We start from the raw sequence: 12,194 nt of genomic DNA on the forward strand, positions 1-12,194 counted from the left end.
TTTGCTTGGCCTAATATGTATTTTGGAATAAAGAGTGAGTTCTTTGCTTAAATTGCAAGTTCTCATTGCTTTTGTATATATCAAATGCCATTAAACTGTGGTTTCGGAAATGAGCGAATTTAACTGTAAAGTGCTTAAAAGGACCATGATTAAGAAGAATCCTTGCAGATGCAAAACTCTTGTCGCAGATGCAGGTCCAGGTGGTATAAAAAGATGAAGACCTCGAAGTGTCTAAACTTTTCTCTTCTTTGGAACAGGCCCTCATTGAAGAAATAGATGTGAGAAAGCCAACCCCTCTGGTAGAGAAGGCACCATAGTGGGAGTCTCAGGACTAAGAAAGAGACACACCATGTTTGGTCCAGGCCAAGTTACCAAGCTTCTGGCGAAGCAAGTTTCATGGAAGAAAAGAACAGGATGGCACAGCTTGTGCAATAGTGTCAGCCTTCTAAGTTAAATGTGTTCCATTGCGCTACATTGTATAACAGTACTTTAAACCATTATCCAGCCACCTATCAGTGTAGCTGCTTCAAGGACTTTGTGAAGAAAAGTGTTGCACTGGTGGAAGTACAAGAGCTGCATTGACAACAAATTATTCTAAGCAGCATCGTCACCAGCTCTGCAGCCACGCTCGTAAGTGAAGAACCTTGTCCCTCTTCCCCCTTCATTGCCATAAAAGAAAGACTTCAGTAGATATTTAGAATGTCTTCAAGTCTGGCAGTGAGTATAGATTAGCACGATGCTCCACTCCTGTTTACCATTTGGGGAGAGGGGGGGAATCTTGTGAAATAGTGGTTAGGTACAAGAAATGAAGAGATTAGAATCCGGAACACTATAGGACAGCTTATTGGAGTGAGAGCTGCTCCCTTAACCTTAGTGCCTTTGGAGCTGTGCCAAGGGCAGATTACTAGAACTTGTATCGTCTGCTTACCATGTGATGACCAGCTTAATATAGATCACTGACTGAGAAGGGGACAGGTGTGTAGCTGAGAACAAGTGCTTTCACAAGAAGCCAGTTTTCCCCTTCCTCCAACGAAAGCAATACAAGACTGTAACCATCTTCTGCACATCCATTTGGGTGTGCATTAGCTGGAAGCTACAGGTTTCAGCCATGTGGCATATACCAGAGATTTGTGATCTTAATCATGCTTGACTAGTAACCCTGCTGACAGCAAATGAACAGAGCCTGTCAATGTCTAATATGAAAAAAGGTATATATATATTACAGTTTGGAAGAATCTAGAACAGTCAGAATTAAGAACTGTTCAGTATTTCAATAGAAAGGCAGGTAGGAATCTTGAATTAGAGTGACTTGGGTTTTTCCCCTCGATAAAGGATGCAAAAAATAAAAGATAACCACTCAAAGCTGTTTCAGGTTTTATTTTTTAGAATTTATAAAATTCCAGTGTCATCCATACTCATGAGCCTTTATACATGTTTTGCATATAATCTCCAAATTCCAAAGTTAAGGCCAAGGGATCATTGCCATGGAAACATAATATGGAAGACATTAAGAGGACATGGAGCACACCTCCACAGAGCATCTGCTGCACACTACGGGGGACAGAGGGTGGGTGGGTGGAGTAATCTCAACAGTTTGAACAAATGGCAGGGTTAGAGCCATGCTCAATGGCAGTTCAAGCCTAAAACACATGTGCAAGTGATGTGTGACATTCAGACACCAGGTACCACTGGCAAGACATTAAACACTACTACCCTGTTTCAGTCTCCTGCTCAGATGGTGATAGGGCTTGACCTGCCCCAAGTGGAATAAACCATAGAGAAATTGTGATTTCTCCCCCCGTCACTTGGGCTCACTGAAAAGTGAGAGGCTTTTCCTTCCTGTTGGGCTAGTGGTCTAGAAAGGCAAGAGCTTTGCAGACCATTTCCCGGTATGGATTATGGGGCATAAAATGACCCTGGGGCTAGGATCCTAGCCAATGGCTCAGAAAAGCTCTTGGGAGGGGAGGGGAGGGGAGGGGGATAGGCAGAGAGCAGAGTTGGCACCAGACCCAGCACTGCCACCAGCACCTTCGGCAGGAGAGAGAGAGAGAGAAAGAAAGAAAGAGAAAGAGAGACAGATACCATGTAATGGCTGGAAGAGCAGCTTTGAAATACAAACAGCCTTATATTGGTACATGGCAGCAGCTAGAATGCAGCAACTACTGGTGTTGAGACAACAGGACAGAACATTTTGCTGCCAGACTTACAGAAGGCTTTTGCTGAATGTAGGTATTCTCTCCCCCGCAGCCCCAAAGAGGCTTCACTTTTAAGACAACTGCAATCAGCTTCTTCCATTTAAGTGAGAGCCGCTCCTTTACCTCCCTCCCTCCAAGGCCTAACCTTTGTCACGGGACGACAGGCCAAATTACGTGGCAGCGGTTAGATCCATCTCTGTTGGAGGGGAAATTTGAGGCCATATATCCTGGCTGAAGCCACACATACAGTCCTCTTCACACGGAGGAATAATAGTCATGATAACAGGAAGCAAGGGGGGCTGTCTGAAGAAGCAGGCCACTGTCATACTGGCTTGAGGTAGAAAGAAGGCAATAGTAAAAAGCAAAAGACACACCCTTAACCCTGGTACTTAAATGCCACCACTATCAAGCCTGTGGGGGGCGTGGAGGGCAATGCACTCTCTTAACACTGCCCTCATCACCCGCCGTCTTCTGCGGCATGCTACCACGGGCACTTTTGGTTAAACCAAGTTCTGTTAGACCCAATAATACTGTCAGTTCTCTGGCTCCTCACAGCCGTTACTACTGTTGGGAAGGAACAACAAACAAGCAAACAAAAAAGTGATGGGAGCTGGGGGGGAAACACTGGTAATGAGCTGAAATTCAATACTCAGACCAACGGCAGAAGACTTTTGGTATGCTCAGTGCTGCAGACTAGCGCAGTGAGAGCCATGGACCTGTCAGTGCTTTCTGGGGCCTCCAACTCCAGGGCTTAAACCTCCCTCTCTACTCATCCATTCTGGCCAATTTGCCTCTCACCTCTCCTCTCTAATAGCAGTATTAGATGGGTGTGGGGTTGAATCTTGTGTTTTGTTTTTGGCAGTTGAAGGGGGGAGTTGATTGCACTCTACAAAGGTAAGGCCTTGGAGAAACAGGGCTGGAGAGGGGAAGAGCAAACATTTTGGCTTTGTAGAAAGTCAAGGAAATGTGTTTCCTGAGGTTGAGAGACAGGAAGTAAGATTCCTAGCTGCGGTAAGGAGATCTCCTAATGGAGGCTAGAGTGCTTTGTAAGATGTACCTGGGAGGTTTGGTTACTACACCATGGCCAACATGAAAGGGAGAGGCTGAAATTTGAAAGAAAAAATTATGTATTTCAGGTTGGAATCAACATGGAAAGTTTCTTCCAGGGCAAGGGGGGGGGGGGAAAGGGTGGGGGGAGTCAAACTGAAGCATACTGAGGCCTAAGCACAGGGATAACAGAGAACCTTAAAAGGGGGTAGCACTCTAGTTTCATTAAGAGACCCCCATGGGCAATCTGCACTAGATCCAGCCACTAGGTCAGAATTCAGAAAGGAAACCTCGTGGCAGGTGGCTGGAAAAGATTGCTGCTTCCAAGTCATTATCGCTTCGGACCCCAGGGTAGAGTCTTGGGGGCCACCTGAGCTCCAAAACTTGGGAAATCCTCAGCACTGCTCATGTCAGGGGCCTGCAGGGAAACAAAAGGAAAAGCTGTAATTCACACAAGTACTATTGTTGTATTGTATAACATCAGTGGCTGTATAGGAAGAGGAGTGTGGTGTTTCTAGAAATCAAACCACTACCAGCCCTGAATAATGCATCAACGACGATAAACCTGCAAGGCAGTGGCTCACTCACTATGCTAAAGAAAGTGCAGATTTTTCCAAGGATAGTAACGCCACTTTTATCAAGTGAAGCTTTTTAAAAAAACACACAACTTGTTACATGCATTCAAGAATGAGTTAACTGCCTCACTTATATGCAAGGTGCCTGCTTTTAATGTCAGATATAGGACTAGGATCCACAGACTTCTATAGGAGCATTAAGTAGAAACAAGCTGATTGAGCTTGCAACATTCCTGGTGGTTCTAAATGGAGGGAGGAAGAGGAAGTACCCAGGTAAATTACACCACAAATTAAAAAATACCTAACTTATTTTCTTGCATATTTATGCAAAAACTTCTTAAAATTTAGGGGAAGAGAGAGATTTGCCACAGGGTAGGGCAGATGGGCAATAAAACTAGGATGCCTGAAAGAAGTTCCTCCAAAGATGCAATTGTCTAGTATTTTTTTCAGGGGTCAGATGTGCATTGGATTCCTACAGTCCATCCTGTACCCGTGTTCAGCCCATGCACTACACACATTCCTGCCTTAGCATTTACTTTCACAAAAGATGGAGTCCTACGTTCATAAATGAAGGGCTGATTTCCCAAGGCCTACTCCAGAACAGCAGAACCACTTGCCATTGCGTTAGAGTGAAAAGTAACTAGCTCCATCGTCAACGGTGGCCTAGAAATATAATTGTAAATAAATAGTCAGTAAGCAGCAACCTACCTTCTCGGTGTTGCCTGCTGTCCAAGGGGCATCTCTCACCACAAATCCCTTTGATGCAGCCTTAGCTTCGTCATGGGCAGGTGGTTTCATGTAGACTTGCATCGCCTCATTGTCGACTACATCAGCCAGCTGCAACACCACACAACACAAACAAGTGCAGTCTAGTTAGAGATGCTTATTTCAACGCAATCATCCTTTCTTATTCTTAAAAAAGAAAAGCAGTAGCAACAGGAGCAGCATTTTCTTGATATGAGGCACAAACTGGCAAGGTATGTTCCACATATCATCTCTCTTGCCACTGTCAAGTTCTAAAGCCATTCTTCCACCTAGTACAACACTCACGTATTCCTCCTCCAGGTTCAGGATATGATCAATGGCTTCTTCCACGTTGTCAGGGAGCCCAGTCACAGTCACACAGTTTGGGTCAGCAGCTCCACTCTGGGGGAAACGGATATCCACCTGCAATGACACCGAGGATTTCAGATACAGTGGCAATTTAAGAGGTCTTCTCATCTCTTTGGGGCTTCCTTCCCTCAATAACCCAAAGAGCACAGAGTGAGTGAGATTAAGATGATACCAGAAAATAAGAAGGCCCAGTTGAAGGTGTTCGGGTTCCCATGTAAAGGAAGGACTATTCATAGTTGCAGCTGCACAAGTCAACAATTAAATAGAGCCCTACATACTGTGCACTGATCGAGTGGAAGCCCTGTCCTATGAAGGGGGATTAAACTGAATGATCAGAATTTTGACTGTCCTGTTCAGACCGCCATCCATAGCTACTCCTTTTTTTATTATTTTTTTATTTTTATTTTTTTATAAATTTTTATTGACTTTTTACCTACATCAATACAATTAACAAAAAAAAAGAACATAATACATAAACTCAAAATATCATTTATATCAAATATTCACGCTTAATCTATTTAACATAATCATACTCAACATAAAAGTGCACCCCCCACCACGGGATCTCATTCCTGTTTCCAAAAACTCATAGTTTCTTCTGCTGGTGGTTTCCCACTTCCCTTACAAAACACAAATACTAGGAACTTTTTCCAAACTCCCTCAAAATCATTCGTTTTTACTATACCTCTTCTCGCTTTAATATTACATGTCAATTTATCATTAATAGCAATATCCCACACTTCTTTATACCATTCTTCAATACAATAATCACCTTGAATCTTCCAGTTCCTAGCTAAGATTAACCTTGCTGCTGTCAACAAATTCGTTATCAATTCCTTAGTTTCTTTAGTACATTTAAAGTCTTCTTGCAGTGAGAGTAATGCAACTCTTGGTGTTTCTTCTATTTTCATTCCAACAATTTCTTCAATCTCTAAAAACACCATCTTCCACAACTTTTGCACATATTTACATTCCCACCACATATGAAGATACGTTCCTTTTTCACCACAGCCCCTCCAACAATCTGCTGAATGCTGATTATTAATCTTGTTTAATCTAACCGGGGTTAGGTACCACCTCCATAAAATTTCATAATAATTCTCCTTTATTCTCACTGACATATTTCTCAACACTCTCTGTCTCCATAGTCCTTCCCAACCCTGCTGTCCTATCTGTATCTTCAGATCTGTCTCCCAAACCGATTTTCCTACACTATCCAACGAACCTTTCTCCAGTAGTATATTATATATTTGACTAATTAAACCTTTTGACACTGTATTCTCTCCCTTATCAATTTCTTTTTTATCAATTAATTTCTCGAACTTTGTCATCTCTCTACACTCTCCATTTTCTCTTACCCAATTTTTGGTCCATTGTTCCAATTGCCAGTAATTTAGCCGTAGCTATTCCTGAAAGCAAGAGTGGAAGGGCACTGTGCTTCCGTTCCTTCTCAAATCGTATGTCAGTCAGACATGGTCTTGCCCTTCTTTGCACAACCAACCCAATACCAGGGTTTCTTGCATGCAATCGTCTGATGCAGCAGAACAAACATCCTGACTACCACTATCAAATAAGTACATCTACCTGTCCTTGTTCATCAAACACCATGTGCACTTGACTGACCTTGAATTCATCCATGATCTTGCGGATGGCTTTCCCACGTGCTCCAATAATGCGGGCATGAACGCGATGGTCCAGAGTGATGTCTTCAGATACCATCTGCTCCAGTTCACCGACAATCTTCATGATGGCATCTCGGGCAGATTCAGCATTCCTCTCGTAGCCAGTGATGGTGATCTGATCCTGGGCCTGAGGGGGGCATTTGGACAGTTAGAAGCAAGCTCTTCTAGACATCAGCACACAAACTAGCCTCTTTGGCAAGCAATGGCCAACTGCCTGACAAAGCTGCCAGGAAGACCGCCATGGACAGTGCAAAGAGAAGCCCCCTCCATTCTTTGGATTCAAGTCCATACGCCCCCACGACTCCTCACCTGGGATTCATCATCCTTGTCGGGAAACTGTATGGTCACGTCATGTTCTGTGCGGATTTGAGTGATCACAGCCCCTTTCCTGCCAATAATTTTAGGGTGATATCTGGGGTCCACAGCAACAGTCAGCTTAAAGTTTCGCAGGGCCTAGGATAACCAAGAGGAACATGTTTAAAAATCTACGTAACTGCTGCCTCTCACTAAGCTAATTTATAACAACTTTGGAAAATACCAAATGCAGCTCACTGATAGGGGAGTTCACAAATGAGGTTTTGAAGTCTGTCATCTATGAAGGATGACCTGCACCTGCCCAGGCCCTAAGTTCAACCATGGAGGCCCTGCTCATGTGCCTGCTGGTAAGATCTATTAGGTTGGTAGGCACAAAAGATTTGGACTTTTCTGTGGTGGCCCCATTTTGGGGAATATCCTACCATGGGAGGCCTGTCTGGCTCCCTCCCTAATAGTTTTTAAACAGGCCTTAAAGACATGGATGTTCTAGTCTACTTTTAAATGAGTGGATGCTGAATAAATGGAGTTTTACTGTTGCTGTTAATTTTAAATGCTGTTGCTTTAGTTAAGTATTTTGCTTTTTATTGTTTTATAATTCTACCTTGCTCACATTCTTTGCCTTGGAAAACAGCATAAAATATTTCAAATAAATGAAAGAAATTGTCAGCTTCCAATATCTAGAGAGATGATGGCACCACACTACCAAGGTCTCCAACCACCAGGTACCACCACTCAGTTTAGCTCCCTGCCTTCATGTTATGTATGGTTCATCCTAAAATTGTCTCCAGCTTTGATAATGTAAGGATTGTGTGTCTTCTGTTCTTGCTGCTCCAACATGTGCTAAAGATTTTCATGCCTTACAACTGTTTTTTTATATTTTCCAAGGAAGCTTCCCCATTACTACTTAATTTCCCCCTAGCATACCGCTGTGTAACTTGAAATGCTAATCCAAGTTGCAACCTATTAGTCTGCAAGAACTTCGTTCACTGAAACAATGAATAAAACAACGAGTCGGTGAAGAAGGGCTTAACACATCACTTGAACAAGTGTTTCTTTTTCTTTGCTTTTTTAAAAAAATGGCTTAGAACATCTGATCTGAGAAAGAGTTCCTTGAATCTTAAAATCCCCTTGCATACTGCGTTGTGAACCATGCCTCTGATTTAAATCCATTCCCATAGGAAATCAGCTCCTAGTTCTCCTGGACTTTGGCTGAAAGATGCTTCAAATTATGAAGTCCCTCTTGCTCTCCCTCTCCTTTTTTCTTCATTCCCGGCACTACAGATTGCACCCAAACCAAGTTTTTCCTTGCATCTGGTTGCCCAGACTCAAACGTTCACACTTCAGAAACAATATTTTGGTCTATGGTGCGGTATTTCAATCAAGGGTGCATTGTCACGTTCTTCTGAAAGAGGCAGTGCTAAGACAATGCTAAGGTCTACATGGCAGGAACTTTCCTCCTTTCCAGAACCCCCACCACAGCCCCTCACAGCCCTAAAACACTGTCTGCAGTGACTCATCCTGCATAACGTTGCTGCCAAAATCGCAGAGCCTCTTCCTACCGCAACATCCTTAATTGAAGCTTTATGTGAAGGCGAATATGTACAAAAATTGTGGGAAATGGTGTTTAATGAGATAAAAGAAATTGTTGGCATGGAGATTGAAGAGACACCTAGAGTGGCATTACTATCATTATATGGAGATTTAAAGTGTAATAAAGAAATTAAAGAATTGATAACAAATTTGCTGACAGCAGCGAGATTAATTATATCTAGGAACTGGAAGGTTCAAGGAGATTATCGTATTGAAGAGTGGTATAAGGAAATTTGGGATATTGCCATTAATGATAAATTGACATGTAATATTAAAGTAAGAAGAGGCATAACAAACACGAATGAATTTGAGGGAATTTGGAAACAGTTCCTGGTATATGTGTTCTCTAAGGGAAGTGGAAAACCACCACCAGAAGAAGTAATGAGATTTTGGAAGCAGGAATAGATCCCAAAAGGGGAAGGGGAGCAATTGTATTGTTTGATTATGAATAATGATAAATTACAAATGTTGTTGAGCAAATTTATGTAATATTTCTTTTTCTTTTTCTTTTGTTCTCTTTGATTGATTGTTTTAATGTGATGTTGATGTATTTTAATTGTGTTAATAAAAATTATAACCAAAATAAAAAATAAAAAATTGAAGCTTTATGTTTTTCTTTAATGTTATTGTTTTAATAAAGCGAGGCAGCTGGGAGAAACTGGCAGGATTCACAGTGGTCCTGGCCCAACACATACCCGGTCCTCTTGCTCAGCTTGCAGCTCCTTCACTCTCTCTAGAAGCCTGGCCTTGGCGCGGTCAAGGTTAGTAGCCAGCCCACTTATAGAAATGATGTCAGACTGAAGCTCTGGGGCAGGGACTTGGATGTTGACCTAAAAAATCCAGACAAGTGATCATTACACCTTCAGACCAGCTGCATAAGAGAGCACCTTCATAGCCACCCACAATGTTTACAATCGCCATTGCTTCAAAGGATTGCATCTCCCAAGTGCTCAAGATAACAAAATAAAAGGGCTTAAATATAGCGTTAGTCAATTAGCCTGTTTATTCTTGTTCTCCGCAATATAAAATACCCCTGGGCTACAGGAATGATAATACTGGGCATCTCAAAGGGCTTTGAGAGCACATGCCAGGAAATTGGTGTTTGAAAGCTATCCATGGTCTTGCAGAGTTTTGGATAATCACAGGAGTAGCATTCTTATTCTGGCTCCCAAATAATTCACAAGGAAGGCAACTCTTGGAAATTTTGGTTTCCCCTGCAAGCAGAACAGGAAGGATCAACCAATCTGTTCTCCAAAGGAAGAGAGGAAATGAGATTCTGCTCACCTCAAACTCATCCATCATTTTCCGGATTCCAACACCCTTCTGACCAATGATGAAACGATGAAGGTCGAAGGGGACTTCTACTTCAATGGTAACTGGAACCAGAGCCTGAAATGCAAGTGCGAAAGTTACAGAACGTAGACTCATATGAATCAATTTGGAAAAGCCTAGTCCCAGTTTCACTCAATCCAGAATATATCGAGTAAATTCTCACTCCCAGCAACTTGGGAAGCTACCAAACCCAAAAGGCAAATTAACATAGAATCATAGAACACTAGAGTTGGAAGGGGCCTATAAGGCCATCGAGTCTAATCCCCTGCTCAATGCAGGAAATCTAGGATGTAAGTGCATAATAGGCTGCATAACATACTCCACTGTTCATTATGTCAATAGGTCAATATTAGACGCCTCTTCTACCCAACTGGGCATCTTCCTTTTGCCCGTGGACATTACTTAATACTGTAATGCTGTCAATGCAGCTACGTTTCTAGAGCCCTGCACAATTAACAGGTCCTTATGAGCGCATCCATAGATGAGGAACCAGGATGGTGAGTGGTCTGGAAACCAAATCCTATGAGGAATGGTTAAAAGAGCTAGGTATGTTTAGCCTGGGGATGAGAGGATTAAGGGAAGGCATGATTTTAATGTGATTTTAGATTGTAAGCCTCTAGGCAGAGTATCGCTGTTTTATTTGTATATTTTGTACAGCACCAAGTACATTGTTGGTGCTATATAAATAAATAAATAAATAAATAAATAAATAATGATAGCAGCCTTGAAATATCTGGAAGGCCGTTATATGGAAGATGGAGGGAAGCAGACTGCAGCTAAATATTAGGAGAAGCTTCCTAACAGAGTGAGTCATCTATGGAACAAACTACTTTTGGAGGTGGTGGAAGCATTTAGCTGGAAGCATTTAGGTAGAGCCTCAGCAGCCATCTGTCATGGATGCTGCATCTGCATCCTGCGCTGCCTACAGTCTGCACTGAACAGGGGATGGACTAGATGATCTCCGACACCCCCTCCAACTCTGTGATTCTCTGAGCAAATATGGGTGGATTATTTTATAGCGCAGGCTTTTTTTCAGGACATGGCAGTCCACAGGATTCTACAGGTACCCAGCATCCATCTCACTTACCTGCAGGGCCTCTTTTGCCGCCTCACATTTCTCTTGACGACCAGAGATGATGATGGTGTCACATTTCTTTGGGGAGTTAGGATCTGTTTCTTTGAGCTCTTTCCCTTCTCCACTCTCTTTGCCATTTTCCTGCGCGGCCTGCTCTGCAGTGGGAGCTGTGACCACAGACGTGAAAACATTGACTAAAATTCTGATTGATTCATTTGACGTTCTCACCTATCATGTAACTTGCTGCCTCCACGTTATGTAAGAGTATGGATTGTATCTGGTTCTCACAACATGCCAGCCCATTGTGGCTTAATTTACCAGTGGGGCTGTTGCAATATGCAACACCAATATGCAATACCAGTGGGTGCTGTTTTTGCAAGGCGCCCGCCCCACAGGCACTCAGCTTGACATGTCATGCAAACTCAGCTGGCGGGGGTTGTTTGAGGGTTAGACATCCCTTAAATAACTCTAAAACAAGCCACAGATTATTTCAGGATTGTCTAATTCTCAAAGTACCACTGCCACCTAGGTTCACACAACAGGGCAAGCCAGGTGCCATGCAAAAATGGCGCTCATGGGCACTCAGCACAAGACAATAGTCCCTGCTGGTAAATTATGCCATGGTGGGCTGTAGTGTCTTGCAAACGATGTCACCATAAAATCCTAGTTTGGGCAGATAGCAGGAAGGCCATTTCTGAAATATCTCTTATCATTATCCCATATTAAAAATATAATAGACACCTTCCATGTCATGTCCAAGTTTATTTGATTTCCTATACCAATGTCTGGTCCACCATTCAACCCGATAAATATAGGTTCCACACCCCGCTGGACACCTGCCATTACAGGCAGGCATGGAAGATCTCGTACCTGTGCTCTCCTCCCTGTCTGGGAATTTGATCTGAACGCCATGGTCACGGGTGATCTGTTGGATCCTGGAACCTTTAGGGCCCATAATAGAGCGGTGATACTTCTGAGGAATGGTGCATTCTATTGTCACCTGGGCTTCCTACAAGTATGGAGAGAAGGGAGATGTACAAATGTGATTCCCCAAACTAATTTCCCCCCTGGAAAATACAATGCAATGCAAACCTAGCTGCAAAAGGGCCCAGGTGAATCCATTCGGCCAGTAATTTATTCTGCCTGACAAACATGTTGTATTTTGATATTTATTTATTTTATTTATTAAATGTATATACTGCCCCATAGCCAAAGCTCACTCTGGGTGGTTTACAAAAGTTAAAAACAATGAGTATTAAAAAGTATACAA

General features: G+C 42.7%; 2 protein-coding genes across 5 annotated transcripts in view; one reads left to right on the plus strand and one right to left on the minus strand.

Moving 5' to 3' along the window:
- ANO7 (anoctamin 7) overlaps window positions 1-686 on the plus strand; it is a 43,088-nt gene extending 42,402 nt beyond the window's left edge. The window contains exon 23 of the mRNA XM_063132265.1: window positions 258-686. Within this exon, the coding sequence (XP_062988335.1) occupies window positions 258-317 (60 nt within the window). The 3' untranslated portion in view covers window positions 318-686. The remainder of the gene's footprint in view (window positions 1-257) is intronic.
- Window positions 687-1,362: 676 nt separating this feature from the next.
- The window catches only part of HDLBP (high density lipoprotein binding protein), a 68,857-nt gene continuing 58,025 nt past the window's right edge, over window positions 1,363-12,194 (minus strand). For all 4 annotated transcript variants that reach the window (XM_063132262.1, XM_063132263.1, XM_063132261.1 and 1 more), the window contains exons 20-28: window positions 11,795-11,933; window positions 10,937-11,091; window positions 9,802-9,906; window positions 9,213-9,347; window positions 6,922-7,065; window positions 6,554-6,739; window positions 4,868-4,984; window positions 4,526-4,654; window positions 1,363-3,660 (exon numbers count right to left, since the gene is read on the minus strand). In XM_063132262.1, the coding sequence (XP_062988332.1) occupies window positions 3,574-3,660; window positions 4,526-4,654; window positions 4,868-4,984; window positions 6,554-6,739; window positions 6,922-7,065; window positions 9,213-9,347; window positions 9,802-9,906; window positions 10,937-11,091; window positions 11,795-11,933 (1,197 nt within the window). In that variant the 3' untranslated portion in view covers window positions 1,363-3,573. The remainder of the gene's footprint in view (window positions 3,661-4,525; window positions 4,655-4,867; window positions 4,985-6,553; window positions 6,740-6,921; window positions 7,066-9,212; window positions 9,348-9,801; window positions 9,907-10,936; window positions 11,092-11,794; window positions 11,934-12,194) is intronic.

The sequence above is a fragment of the Elgaria multicarinata genome, chromosome 8 (assembly GCF_023053635.1).
Source record: "Elgaria multicarinata webbii isolate HBS135686 ecotype San Diego chromosome 8, rElgMul1.1.pri, whole genome shotgun sequence".
NCBI lineage: Eukaryota > Metazoa > Chordata > Lepidosauria > Squamata > Anguidae > Elgaria > Elgaria multicarinata.